At 44.9% G+C, this 15,266-nt stretch overlaps 1 protein-coding gene across 1 annotated transcript; it reads left to right on the plus strand.

Moving 5' to 3' along the window:
* The first annotated feature begins 369 nt into the window (after window positions 1–369).
* Window positions 370–1,287, plus strand: LOC142255835 (olfactory receptor 5A2-like). Its single transcript, XM_075327282.1, has one exon. It carries the CDS (start codon window positions 370–372, stop codon window positions 1,285–1,287), a length of 918 nt encoding a protein of 305 aa, XP_075183397.1.
* The last annotated feature ends 13,979 nt before the right edge of the window (window positions 1,288–15,266 follow it).

Here is a 15,266-nt window from a genome sequence, read left to right on the forward strand (position 1 = left end):
AAACAAATTTGTATCCGTGTCCAAATATATATGGACCCAACTGTATCTAAGCTGCACTAATAGTCATTAGGTGCCTTGGAGACAGCTGAATGTCCCTTCATGAAGGTGGAAATTTTCATTCATATGACATGTAAAGAGGTGCTTTGAGTGGAATTCACCTTTGAAATAATTTTTGTTCATTTATAAAGACAATTGGTGGGACATATTGTATTTTTAACCATGGTGTCCTCACTACTACTGAGTCCCTCATCCTAGCCAGTGACATGTTACTTTAGTTGGCCTCCCATTTCTATAATATTGTAATATCCAAAATTTTAACCCTATGGCCCATCAGATTAACACTGTGATCTTGTTTCCATAGACTTTTTAATGGGATCTGAAAACAATACTTCTTCAGATGACTTTATCCTACTGGGATTCTCCGAGAGACCAATTATCTGTTCATTTTTAATCACTATGACATACATCATGGTTCTTATAGCTAATTTGTCTGTATTTAGTATCATCCAGATAGACAGCCACCTCCAGACTCCAATGTACTTTTTCTTGTGTTGCTTGTCCATCCTGGATGTGTGTTACTCTACGGTCACCCTTCCAGCTATGCTGGTAAATGCTGTAACAGGGAACAGAAAAATATCCTTCAGCTGGTGCTTTATCCAGCTTTATTTTTTTATCTGTGTTGGAGGTACTGAAGGTCTTCTTTTGGCCACCATGGCCATTGATCGATATATAGCCATATGTAAGCCACTCCGCTATATTCTAATTATGAACAAAAGGTTCTGCGCCTACGTTGTGGCAGGATGTTTCTTGATTGGATTCATAAACTCCATGTTTCACACATTTATGACTTTGAGGCTAATATTTTGTGGACCTCGTCATATCAACAATTTTCTCTGTGATGTCCTTCCGATGTTGGAAGCTGCTTGTAGTGACATACACAGTAATCAGACATTCATACAAGTAGACACAGTGGTGCTTGGAGTAACCACATTTTTAGTTGTTATGATCTCCTACATCCACATAATTTCCACCATAATGAAAATCCACTCTTCAGCGGGAAGACAGAAGGTTTTCTCTACGTGTTCCTCCCACCTCATTGTCATCACAGTTTTTTACATAACAGGTTTTTTCAGCTACAATGGTCCAAAGTCTGGAGAATCTTTTACAGTCGTTCGAGTTTCATCCACTATCAACAGCGTGCTGCCTCCATTGGTGAACCCCGTTATATATTGTTTGAGAAATAAAGAGGTGAAGACAGCTCTAAAAAAAGCAATTACTAGTTTTTAAAAATGGAATACAAAAAGACCTAAAACTTGAAGTTCATAGTTACATAGTTTCCTATTTAGCTGCCAGAATCGCTTTTCTTCCACTCGCAGTGAGTGCCCCCTGGTCCTTAGTATTGTCTTTGGAAAAAATAAGTCATGTGCCAGTCCTTTATATTGACCACACATATATTTATACATATAAATGAGATCTCCTCTGAGACGTCTTTTTTCTAAGCTAAACATATCTAAGCTTTTCAACCTCTCAGCATATGGGAGGCCTTCCATTCCTTGTAGTAGTCTAGTTAGCCACCTTTGAATGGACTCTAACTTCTAAATGTCCTTTTTAAAATGTGGAGCCCAAAACTGGATCCCATATTCCAGATGTGGCCTTACGAGAAATTTATAGAGGGGTAACAATACGTTGGGATCACGGGATCTAATCTCTCTTCTTATACACCCTAAAATCTTGTTTGCTTTTGCAGCTGCTGCCTGACATTGAGTGCTGCTGCTCAGCTTATTTGTAATAAGAATACCCAAGTCCTTCTGTTCTGTAGTCCTGAGATTTCTTCCATTTACTGTATACGCAGTTATAGGATTACTCCTTCCTAGGTGCATTACGTTACATTTATCAACATTACATCTCATTTGCCAAGTATCGGTCCATTCTGACATCTTATCCAGATATTTTTGCAATATTGTACTATCAAGGTCAGTTTTTAATATCCTACATAGTTTGGTGTCATCCGCAAAGACTGACACTTTTCTATCAATCTCATCCACAAGGTCATTAATAAAGGGATTAAAAATATTTGGTACTAGTTCATATGTAGAATGTTCCCCTAACACCTGCCTCCAGTAAAGAGTCATTATTCAGCCGTAGTAGGAGGTGAACTTCCAAGCAGTTTCTCTAGGAAGGTCCCTCATCTACTATGTGCCATTTATTTTGCTGTTGTCTTCTTTTGCTGCAAAAGGGTCTATTGCACCCCTTGCGACTAGGTGGTGTAACATGGTAAGATATGTAATATATACATATACTGTATATATATATATATACTGTATATGACCAGCCACATCCTGGGAAGGCGGCTTAAAGGAGAAACTCCACTCCACCAATGCAAAGTCTAATATTATCACTGTGATACAGATGGAGGTTGGCATAATCAGAATATTAAAGAATTCATGCACTACGGTTATCATTCCCTCAAGTTAGTTCCAGGTATAACTTACCATAAAGACCCTCTGGCTCCAACAATTAATGACCCAGCCTATCATCCGCACAAGGGACTGAACCTGCAAAAAACTAAAAAAGAAAAACCTGTGGATAACACTAACCAGACTTTACCTCCAGTGACACTCACTACTAAAAAAACGCTGTTGGTGGATTTCTCCTACATTCTCTTTTCTTCTTTTGAAAAATTCTCCTGTGAAAAATTCCTCGGTGAAGTGACTTGGCGTGATAAAGGCCGCGTAGGGCCGAAACGTCCCATGTCCTCTTAGTCACCATATCAATAAAAGTACAAGTGTGTTTGCAAAAGAAACATTCAACTTCGTCTCCTTTTTGCTTCAAAAAATTCTTCTACTCCAAGAGACTGCAGTGTCTATTGGTTGCAGTGAGACAGCTGTCACTCAGTGTGGGGGTGTGTCTGACTGCAACCAATCATAGGCATCGGTGGGCGGGGGAAGCAGTGAATACGGGATGGAATAATGAGCGGCCGGCATTTTTAAAAGCAGGAGAAGCCGCCGGAGCAGTATGACAGCCATGCAGTGCCGTGTTGGTGATCGGTGAGTATGTGAGAGGGGGTGAGAGGGAGATACCGACCGACAAACCGACAGAGAGAGAGAGACCGACCGACAAACAGAGAGAGAGAGACCAACAGAGAGAGAGAGACTTCAATTACAGCTTTCCTGTCCGATGCTTCCCTCCCCGCTGCTTCGCTCCCCCACCTGGTGCTTTCCTCTCCGCTGCCCGGTGCTTCGCTCTCCCTGCACCTCCGTGCCTGACCCTAAGTTAGGACAGGGCGGGGAGCACAGCAGCAGGGAACGGGGAGTGCAGCACCAGGGAGCGAAGGACCCGGGTGGGGAGTGTGCATCAGCTGATTGCATAAAAAAAGCCGGCTGAACTTTACCACCCGGCTTTTAAACAATCATGAATCCATTTCAGCCTTTTACTCAGCCCCCAGACCGCTTTGTAGGGTCCAGCAGACAATTACTCACATTTCCCATTGACTTACATTGGACTCAATACTCCTAACAAGTAATTACAAGGATACTCGCGGAGTTACGAGTAGCCCAAATACCGTACTACTTGGCGAGTACCAAGTAGTAACGAGTATACTCGCTCATCCCTACTCAGAACCACACCAAGTGAGGCTTCTGAGTTGGCGAGGCTGCAATTCAAGTGCGGCTGCAAGGTAAGTGTATATATAGCATAGTTGGACATAATATCATAGATGTTATAACTGCATAGCTGTTTACATCGCTTAGGGTATTATCTATCTGTGCTATCTATGTTACTGGGGGGGATGGGGAAGTCTTGTGATTTGTGTCAGGTGATTCATGGTGTTTGCTTTGCTAGCTAGGTAGTGATTTATAAATTCAAGTCACAGTAAAGGCCCCGTCACACTAAGCAACATCGCTAGCAACATCGCTGGTAACGAACAACTTTTGTGACGTTGCTAGCGATGTTGCTGTGTGTGACATCCAGCAACAACCTGGCCCCTGCTGTGAGGTCGTTGGTTGTTGCTGAATGTCCTGGGCCATTTTTTAGTTGTTGCTGTCCTGCTGTGAAGCACAGATCGCTGTGTGTGACAGCGAGACAGCAACAACTAATGTGCAGTGAGCAGGGAGCCAGCTTCTGCTGAGGCTGGTAACTAATGTAAACATCGGGTAACCAAGAAGCCCTGTCCTTGGTTACCCGATATTTACCTTTGATACCAGCCTCCGCCGCTCTCACTGCCTGTGCTGCCGGCTCCTGCTCTGTGCACAGATAGCTGCAGCACACATCAGGCAATTAACCCGATGTGTGCTGTAACTAGGAGAGCAAGGAGCCAGCGCTCAGTGTGCGCTGCTCCCTGCTCTGTGCACATTTAGCTGCAGCACACATCGGGTTAATTAACCTGATGTGTGCTGTAACTAGGAGACTGGGGGCTGGTCACTGGTTGCTGGTGAGCTCACCAGCAACTCGTGTAGCCACGCTCCAGCGATCCCTGCCAGGTCAGGTTGCTGGTGGGATCGCTGGAGCGTCGCAGTGTGACAGCTCACCAGCAACCTCCTAGCAACTTACCAGCGATCCCTATCGTTGTTGGGATCGCTGGTAAGTTGCTTAGTGTGACTGGACCTTAAGCAAGGCTTCTGAGTGGGCAAGGCTGCAGTTCAAGTGTGGCTGCAAGATAAGTGTATATATAGCATAGCTGGACATAATATCATAGTTTGATAGAAGAGCATAGTTTGGTGTTGCCTTTCTAATTTTCCATTGTTTTTTATCTGTACTGTTTATCCCCATTTAGTATATGCTCTTTGACATGTATTCATGTCTAGAACAGCTGTTCGAAGGTGAATATGTCTGCGCTTGATGTTAGCGTGTTACATCTATGGAAGCACAGGTATTGGACCTTGATATGTAGCCTGTAACACTCAGGAGCATTGCAAACCTGGAGAGGAGTTTAGAGCTCACTGAGCATTCTCTGGCTGGGGCCAGTAATATCGAGGAGGGTGGAGATGGGGAAGTTCAAGACCTAGAGGAAGGTAGCTGGGTGACAGTCAGAAGAATGGGTAACTTAAAAGTGTCAGGGAGCTTAGTCCTGACCTGGCACAACCTAGTAAATATGCCTGTTTAACTGATATTGGTGATGCAGGGCCAGGAGTAGGATCACTACAGCAGGACATTGCTCCTATCAACCAGGAAAATGACTGCTGTAGGAAGGAGGAAAATAGTATTGCAAAGGAAAGACAGATGTTGATGTAAGGGGACTTTATAATTAGGTGCACATACAGGGTCATCTGCCGATATTGTGAATGCTGAACAGTGTGTTGTCTGCTAGGTACTTGGGTATGGCATATTAGACAGATTGCTGGGTGGGGCTGGGGAAAACCCAGTAGTCATGGTGCATATTGGTACTAATGACAAAGTTAGAGGGAGGTGGAAGGACTTTAAAAATGATTGCAGGGAGCTAAGAGAGAAGCTGAAGTCCTGGACCTCCAAGGTGGTGTGTTCAGAAATACTACTGGTGTCACAAGCGTCACTAGAAAGACAACGGCAGCTTAAGGACTTAGAAATTGGTACAGGAAGGAGGCGTTTGGGTTCATGGAGAAGTGGGCCAACTTCTCTGTCAGCTACAGGCTCTATGGTAGGGACAGGATGCAGCTCAAAGGGGAAGGTGCAGCTGTGCTGGGGGAAAATAATGGCCAGCTGGATGGAGGAGCTTTTAAACTAGGATCTGGGGAGGGAGGGTAGTTGTGGAAAAAAGAGAATAGAAAGGGTAGACAGAGCGAGTGAGACAGTAGGGGTCAAGGGGTCAAGGCAGGTTTAGGCGAGGCAGGGATAGGCAAGGAAAGTAGGGAGATGTGGAGTAAAAAAAGTGTTAATAGTATTAAATGTCTGCTGTAAATGTAAGAAGTCTTGTAAACAAAAATGAATAAGTTGGAGACTCTTATATCAACCATGCATTACGATGTGGTGGGCATTACAGGAACCTGGCTGGATGAGTGCCATGACTGGGTGACAAATGTAGAGGATTATACTAGATTGAGAAAGGGGAGGAAAGACAAAAAAGTTGGAGGGGTGTGTATATTTATCAATTCTAACTTAAGATCTGTGCTCAATGATGACTTTGGGGGGAACTGCAACAATGTAGAGTCAGTATGGGTAAATGTACATGGGGAGGGGAATAATGGAAAGCTGCTAACTGGAGTTTGCTATAAGCCTCCTAACATAGCTGAATAGGTAGAGGGTGAAATGCTGCAACAAATTAAAAAGCAGCAAATATTAATAATAATCGGGTTCTTATTATGTGGGATTTCAACTATCCAGACATTCAGTGAGACCTATAATCTTCTGGTTGTTCGAAAAGCTACAAGTTCGTATCCATAATTCAAGATAATTTCCTCTCTAAGGCCCCCTTCCCACGTCCGTGTCTCCGGTACGTGCTAGGTCCGTGCCCGTATGTACCGGAGACACTGGCACACGTATACCCGTTAAAATCAATGGGTATATGTGCACGCACGTGCTCTGCCAGAGGCCCGTGCCTCCGTGTGGAGCAGACGTGTGCCGTGTGCTCCACGCGGATGCATGTCAGTGTTTCTCCGGTAGCACTGTCCCGCACACGTACCACACGGAAGTAGTGTGGATGCGGGTGCATGTGACTCGTGCCGGAGAAACACACGTGGCATTGTAAAAAATAAAAAAACACATACTCACCTCCACAAGTCCTGCAGTCTCTGCCGCGGCTGTCACCTGCATCCATCCCCCAGTGAATTTGAACAACGTGTCTTCTTCACTGGGGGCCGGAAGCAGTGTCAGGGGCGCGTGGCCTGTGCTGGAGCTGTCATTCAGCACCACAGACAGCGCCGGATGATGCAGGTAAGGCAGGGCTTTCCGTTCTTCGTGTGTTATTACGTATAACACACGGTGAACAGGAATGTGCCACAAACACGGCACACGGGGAGCAAACCACCCCTTTAACACGTACGTGAAAAAACGGAAAGTTTTTTTCACGGACGTGTGAAGGGGGCCTAAGATGGTAGATGAACCGACCAGGGGAGATAATTTGCTAGATCTGGTCCTGTTAAATAGACCGGATACAATTTCAGATCTACAGGTCCAGGAGCACTTGGGCACCAGCGATCATAATATGGTAAGCTTCAACGTAATATTTAATAGAACATTTGAAAGGGAAAATGCTAAAACCTGGAATTTCAGGAAAGCTGATTTCAACAAATTACTAGAAGACCTTAATCGTGTAATTTGGGACAATGTCATGTTAACTGGTGATATCGAACATTAATGAGGCAATTTTAAGGATATACTGCTAGAATCCTGTAAAAAAAACATACCCTGGTAGGACAGATTCTTTTTAATCTCTTTATTAATGACCTTGTGGATGGGATTGATAGTAAAGTGTCAGGCTTTGCTGATGAAACCAAACAATGTACAATATTAAAATTGGATCTTGATAGCACAATATTATAAAATGATCTGGATAAGATGTCAGAATGGGCAGATAATTGGCTAATCAGATTTAACATTTATAAATGTAAAGTAATGTGAGAGTGATGATATTTCAGCTGCAGTGTCTCCTCCCGAACACCACAGTGGTGTCTGCGCAGTCTGGGAGGAAGATTCTGTGAGAAGCAAGAGAGAAGAAAAGAGAAGGGGAGAGAGAGACTGAGCCACAGAGCTCCTGAAGCATGGTGGCCTTTACCTGCACTGGTCTGCAATACCTGGATTGTTAAAGACAGGACAGCCTACTGATGGCTGTGCGAATAGAGGCCACTCAGCTAAGTGCCAACATTCAGAAACTGTTGCCAGTGAGTTATATATATATATATATATATATATATATATATATATATATATATATATATATATATTATATTTCACTATGTGTTATAGTATCTGCCATTACTACCTCTTGCAGTAGAGCATTCCACTACCAGACTGCTCTAACTGTAAAGAACCCTCTCCTATTTAGCTGCCGGAATCGCCTTTCTTCCACTCGCAGTGAGTGCCCCCTGGTCCTTAGTATTTTTTTATATATATATATATATATATATATATATATACACACATATATATATATATATAAACACACACACATATATATATATATATATATATATATATTAGTATTATACATACTGTATATATATATACAGTATGTATAATACTAATATATATATATATATATATATATATATATATACAGTGCCTTGCGAAAGTATTCGGCACATTTGAATTTTTCAACCTTTTCCCACATTTCAGGCTTCAAACATAAACATAAAAATTTTAATGTTATGGTGAAGAATCAACAACAAGTGGGAGATAATTGTGAAGTTGAACGAAATGTATTGCTTATTTTATACTTTTATAACAAATAAACTGAAAATTAGGGCGTGCAATATTATTCGGCCCCCTTTAAGTTAACTCTTTGTAGCGCCACCTTTTCCTGAGATTACAGCTGTAGTCGCTTGGGGTATGTGTCTATCAGTTTTGCACATTGAGAGACTGAAATTCTTGCCCATTCTTCCTTTGCAAACAGCTGGAGCTCAGTGAGGTTGGATGGAGAGCGTTTGTGAACAGCAGCTTTCAGCTCTTTCCACAGATTTTCGATTGGATTCAGGTCTGAACTTTGACTTGGCCATTCTAAAGGCCCCGTCACACACAGAAATAAATCTTTGGCAGATCTGTGGTTGCAGTGAAATCATGGACATATTGTTCCATTTGTGCACAGCCACAAACCTGGCACTGATTGTCCACAATTTCACTGCAACCACAGATCTGCCGCAGATTTATCTCTGTGTGTGACAGGGCCTTAACACCGGGATACATTTATTTGTGAACCATTCCATTGTAGATTTTTCTTTATGTTTGGGATCATTGTTTTGTTGGAAGACAAATCTCCGTCCCAGTCTCAGGTCTTTTGCAGACTCCAACAGGTTTTCTTCAGGAATGGTCCTGTATTTGGCTCCATCCATCTTCCCATCAATTTTAACCATCTTCCCTGTCCCTGTTGAAGAAAAGCAGGCCCAAACCATGATGCTGCCACCACCATGTTTGACAGTGGGGATGGTGTATTTAGGGTGATGAGCTGTGATGCTTTTACGCCATGTAAAGCTGTAGGGGAAAAAAGCGCAATAGGGTCTTACCCGGTATGAGGGTAGAGAGACAGAAACAGACACACTCACCTGGTAGGGTTGTGCCAGTCACAACACCCTATGGTCGCATGTGAGTGATTATAGTGGTTTAGCAGCGGCCCCGGGGAGCAGTTAATAAATAAATCAAATGGAATGAAACCGGTTTAAATGCCGCACTAGAAACCACAGATGCTGTAGATAAAAAGATTTTCTTTATTTCACAATTCTACACGTTTCAAAGGCATCTCCGCCTCCTTCTTCAGGAACAAAAATCATAATAATTATTATTATTATGATTTTTGTTCCTGAAGAAGGAGGCGGAGATGCCTTTGAAACGCGTAGAATTGTGAAATAAAGAAAATCTTTTTATCTACAGCATCTGTGGTTTCTAGAGCGGCATTTAAACCGGTTTCATTCCATTTGATGCTTTTATGCCAAACATATCATTTGGCATTGTGCCCAAATAGTTTGATTTTGGTTTCATCTGACCAGAGCACCTTCTTCCACATGTTTGGTGTCTCCCAGGCAGCTTGTGGCAAACTTTAACCAACACGTTTTATGGATATCTTTGAGAAATGGCTTTCTTCTTGCCACTCCTCAATAAAGGTCAGATTTGTGCAGTGTACGACTAGAGTTGAGCGCGGTTCGTGGTTCTCCAGTTCTAGGCTCGAGTGATTTTGGGGCATGTTCTAGATCGAACTAGAACTCGAGCTTTTTGCAAAAGCTCGATAGTTCTAGAAACGTTCGAGAACGGTTCTAGCAGCCAAAAAACAGCTAAATCATAGCTTGGTTTCTGCTGTAATAGTGTAAGTCACTCTGTGAATCAAACTATTATCACATTTCAGTGTATAGTGTGCGTGAACAGCGCCTTCAGATCACTGCTGTTTCTATAATGGCGATCGCCATTTTTTTTTTTTTTTTCTTGTCTTCCTTCCTTAAGCGCGCGCGTCTTGTGGGGCGGGCCAGCATGTCAGCCAATCACAGACACACACACAGCTAAGTGGACTTTGAGCCAGAGAAGCAACGGCATGTGTGATAGGATCTGCATGTCACATGTCCCTGCATTATAAAACCGGACATTTTCTTCACGGACGCCATTATCTGCCTTCTGCGTCTTTGGTGTCAGACATCACTGTCGCAGCTCCGTCTTGAGTCCTATCGCTGATACAGCTGTATGCGCTGCATACACAGCGTTAGACAGCATAGGGAGAGCACTTTATAGCAGTCCTTTTAAGGGCTCAAACCGGCAGGGTCAGAGTTAAGGTGACAGGTCCTGAAAACAGCGCCAGCGTCTGTGCAGCCAAGGTCAGGGATTTCCTCCCTGCATTTCACCATTAGGAGGGAATAGAAAGGCAGGCTTCCATTCCTCTACCCAGAGCACCACAATCCTGCCACTGTACCCTCCTGTCCTCTGCACACTCCAACTCATAACTAAGCCATTATACTAGCAAACACTCAGTGTACCTAGTGGCATCCTATACGTGGCTATTGGACTTTGCTATAGTCCCACTAGTGCCAAGACATTTGCAGAGCGCATCTGCCTGCGTTGCACACTCCAACTAATTATAACTAAGCCATTATACTAGCACACACTTAGTGTACCTAGTGGCATCCTATACGTGGCTATTGGACTTTGCTTTAGTCCCACTAGTGCCAAGACATTTGCAGAACGCATCTGCCTGCGTTGCACACACCAACTAATTATAACTAAGCCATTATACTAGCAAACACTTAGTGTACCTAGTGGCATCCTATACGTGGCTATTGGACTTTGCTTTAGTCCCACTAGTGCCAAGACATTTGCAGAACGCATCTGCCTGCGTTGCACACTCCAACTAATTATAACTAAGCCATTATACTAGCACACACTCAGTGTACCTAGTGGCATCCTATACGTGGCTATTGGACTTTGCTATAGTCCCACTAGTGCCAAGACATTTGCAGAGCGCATCTGCCTGCGTTGCACACTCCAACTAATTATAACTAAGCCATTATACTAGCAAACACTTAGTGTACCTAGTGGCATCCTATACGTGGCTATTGGACTTTGCTTTAGTCCCACTAGTGCCAAGACATTTGCAGAACGCCTCTGCCTGCGTTGCACACTCCAACTAATTATAACTAAGCCATTATACTAGCACACACTCAGTGTACCTAGTGGCATCCTATACGTGGCTATTGGACTTTGCTATAGTCCCACTAGTGCCAAGACATTTGCAGAGCGCATCTGCCTGCGTTGCACACTCCAACTAATTATAACTAAGCCATTATACTAGCACACACTCAGTGTACCTAGTGGCATCCTATACGTGGCTATTGGACTTTGCTATAGTCCCACTAGTGCCAAGACATTTGCAGAGCGCATCTGCCTGCGTTGCACACTCCAACTAATTATAACTAAGCCATTATACTAGCAAACACTTAGTGTACCTAGTGGCATCCTATACGTGGCTATTGGACTTTGCTATAGTCCCACTAGTGCCAAGACATTTGCAGAGCGCATCTGCCTGCGTTGCACACTCCAACTAATTATAACTAAGCCATTATACTAGCACACACTCAGTGTACCTAGTGGCATCCTATACGTGGCTATTGGACTTTGCTATAGTCCCACTAGTGCCAAGACATTTGCAGAGCGCATCTGCCTGCGTTGCACACTCCAACTAATTATAACTAAGCCATTATACTAGCAAACACTCAGTGTACCTAGTGGCATCCTATACGTGGCTATTGGACTTTGCTTTAGTCCCACTAGTGCCAAGACATTTGCAGCACGTCTGCCTGCGTTGCACACTCCAACTAATTATAACTAAGTTACATTGTCAGGGATATTTATTCTTTATTATTCTGCTGTTAATAAAGCTAGACCACCACTGCAATCTTCACCACCTCTCAATTTTTACTACCACATTTTCAGTCCACAATCTTGTCGCAATCAACATGAGTGGCAAAATGACAGATGCTGGTGGAAAGGGGAAGAGGCGTGGTGGAAAAGGCAAAAAAGGTTTTGTCAGTGGGGAAGGTGGCAAAGCTCCATTATCATCTGCTGCAGATAGACCATCTACTAGCAAAAGTAAGATGTCTACTACTTATTGTGGACAATCCGATGTGCTCCCTTTTTTACGGACACGAACAAGAGGAACAAAGGTAGATGATGGGCAAAAAAGGAAAATGCTTGAATGGATCTCAAGTGGTCCAACAAGTGCCCTCTCAGCCACTTCAAGTACCGCATCCAAAAAACACCAGTCCTCTGAGTTGTCATCCCAATCACACTTGATTTCTCCCAGCTCTGAAGTCTCCATCAGCCCTGCACAGTATGGTGGAACTGAGATGGCTGAGTCTGCAGAGCTGTTCAGTCACACTATAGCCTGGGAATCAGAGGTCTGCTCCCAAGCTACAGTGAGTACAGAACAGGAAATGGTCTGCAGTGATGCCCAGAACCTTTGTGACTCTGATTCAGGCCGTGAGGACCAAGTTTCTGAGCATAATGTTGACCCTTTGTCACAAACTGTAACACCTGTGGTTATAGACAATGAGGAACATACTGATGAAGATGAGACGCAGATACCCGATTGGGATGACAACTTAAATATTCGGTCAGGGCAAGAAGAGGCTCGGTCTGAGGGGGAGGGGAGTGCAAACACAACAATTGATGATGACGTTCTAGATCCCACCTACTGTCAACCCCCAGTCAGGCACTCGAGGAGGTCAACAGAGGCGGTGGAGGAGGATGCAACCGACGACGAAGTTACCTTGCGCCTTCCTGGACAGAGTCGGAGTACTGGTAGCACGTCTACAACTGCATCCTCAGCCACCACTCTGCCTATGAGCATTATTCGGGGTGGATCAACAGGTCGCATGGCCTCTAAGCCTTGCCTAGCCTGGTCCTTTTTTCACATCGAAAAAGATCGCCCAACTCATGTGATATGTAACATTTGTCATGATTCTGTTAGTAGAGGTCAAAACCTCAGCAGTTTGACAACTTCTTCCATGAATCGTCACATGACTAAATATCATAAGTCCCGGTGGGAAGCTCACCGTGCTGCAATGCGGCCTAGCGGAGCGAACCATCCACCGCCCGCCCCTTCCAGTGCATCCGCGCGCTCTTCATCTTCTAGGACTGTGGGGACAGCTGTCACACCTGTTTTTCCACGCAAAACTTCCACCACTGTAACCGCAACAGGCAGTTTGCTTGTAAGGTCGTCAGTTGGTTTGGAAGGGGAAACAAGTGAGTGTGTACAGCTCTCTCAGACATCGATAGCACCAACGTTGGATGAAGGCAACATCATGTCTCCGCCTGCACTTTCCTCACAAACCTGCATTTTTCCAGGGACACCCTACTCAACACCGTCTACATACAGCAGCCAGATCTCTGTCCCTCAGATGTGGTCAAATAAAAGGCCACTTCCTCCGACCCATGACAAAGCTAAGAGGTTGACTCTATCCCTCTGTAAGCTGTTGGCTACCGAAATGCTGCCTTTCCGCCTAGTGGACACACAGGATTTTAGAGACCTTATGTCTGTCGCTGTGCCCCAGTACCAGATGCCTAGTCGCCACTACTTCTCTAAGAAAGGTGTGCCCGCGCTACACCAGCATGTCGCACACAACATCACCGCTTCCTTGAGAAACTCTGTGTGTGAACGGGTGCATTTCACCACCGATACTTGGACCAGTAAGCATGGACAGGGACGTTACATGTCGCTGACTGGGCACTGGGTAACTATGGTGATAGATGGTGAAGGGTCTGCTGCACAAGTCTTGCCGTCCCCACGACTTGTGTGTCAATCCTCTGTCTGTCCAAGTTCCGCCACTGCTTCTGCATCCTCCACCTCATCTGGGTCCTCCACCTCCGCCCCAAGCCTGCCTGGTCAGGCCACCAGCGTTCTCACTGCGCAGAAGGAATCACGCACCCCTCATTACTATGCTGGCAGCAGAGCGCAACGGCATCAGGCGGTCTTTAGCTTGACATGTCTTGGTAATAAGAGTCACACAGCTGAGGAGTTGTGGTCAGCTCTGCGGTCCGAGTTTAATAAATGGTTGTCTCCACTCAACCTGCAGCCTGGTAAGGCCGTGTGCGACAATGCTGCAAACCTGGGTGCGGCCCTTCGCCTGGGCAAGGTGACACACGTACCTTGTATGGCTCACGTGTTGAACCTTGTCGTGCAGCAATTTTTAACACACTATCCCGGCCTAGATGGCCTTCTGAACAGGGCACGAAAACTGTCTGCTCACTTCCGCCGTTCAAGCGCCGCAGCTGAGCGACTTGCATCGCTCCAGAAGTCTTTCGGCATGCCGGTTCATCGCCTGAAATGCGATGTGGCGACACGCTGGAATTCAACTCTCCACATGTTACAGCGACTGTGGCAGCACCGCAGAGCCCTGGTGCAATACGTCATGACGTATAGCCTGGGCCAACGAGATGCAGAGGTGGGGCAGATCACCCTGATGGAGTGGTCTCAGATCAAGGACCTATGCACCCTTCTGCACAGTTTCGACATGGCGACGAATATGTTTAGCGCTGACAATGCCATTATCAGCATGACGATTCCAGTCATTTACATGCTGGAGCACACGCTAAACACTATTCGGAGTCAGGGGGTGGGACAACATGAAGGGGAGGAACTACAGGAGGATTCATATGCGCAAGGGACAACAACATCACCAAGGTCCAGACGTTCATCATCACCAACGCAGCAGGCATGGGACCAAGGGGGACAGGGATCGACAAGGGCGCATAGTAGCAGGCGAAATGTTGAGCAAGGTGCAGGAGAACATGAAGAAATGGAGGACGAACTGTCCATGGACATGGAAGACTCAGCGGATGAGGGAGACCTTGGTCAAATTTCAGTTGAAAGAGGTTGGGGTCAGATGTCAGAGGAAGAAAGAACGGATAGCACCTCTATGCCACAAACACAGCGTGGACTTGGTCCGCATGGCTGCGCAAGACACATGAGTGCCTTTTTGTTGCACTACCTCCAACATGACAGTCGTATTGTCAAAATTAGAAGTGATGATGACTACTGGATTGCCACACTATTAGATCCCCGGTACAAGTCCAAATTTTGTGACATAATTCCAGCCATAGAAAGGGACGCACGTATGCAGGAGTATCAGCAGAAGCTGTTACTAGATCTTAGCTCGGCTTTTCCA

Source organism: Anomaloglossus baeobatrachus, chromosome 11 (assembly GCF_048569485.1).
Source record: "Anomaloglossus baeobatrachus isolate aAnoBae1 chromosome 11, aAnoBae1.hap1, whole genome shotgun sequence".
Lineage (NCBI taxonomy): Eukaryota > Metazoa > Chordata > Amphibia > Anura > Aromobatidae > Anomaloglossus > Anomaloglossus baeobatrachus.

Coding starts and splice junctions, on each gene's coding strand:
- LOC142255835 (XM_075327282.1), top strand. CDS start 370: ATGGGATCTGAAAACAATACTTCTTCAGATGACTTTATCCTACTGGGA.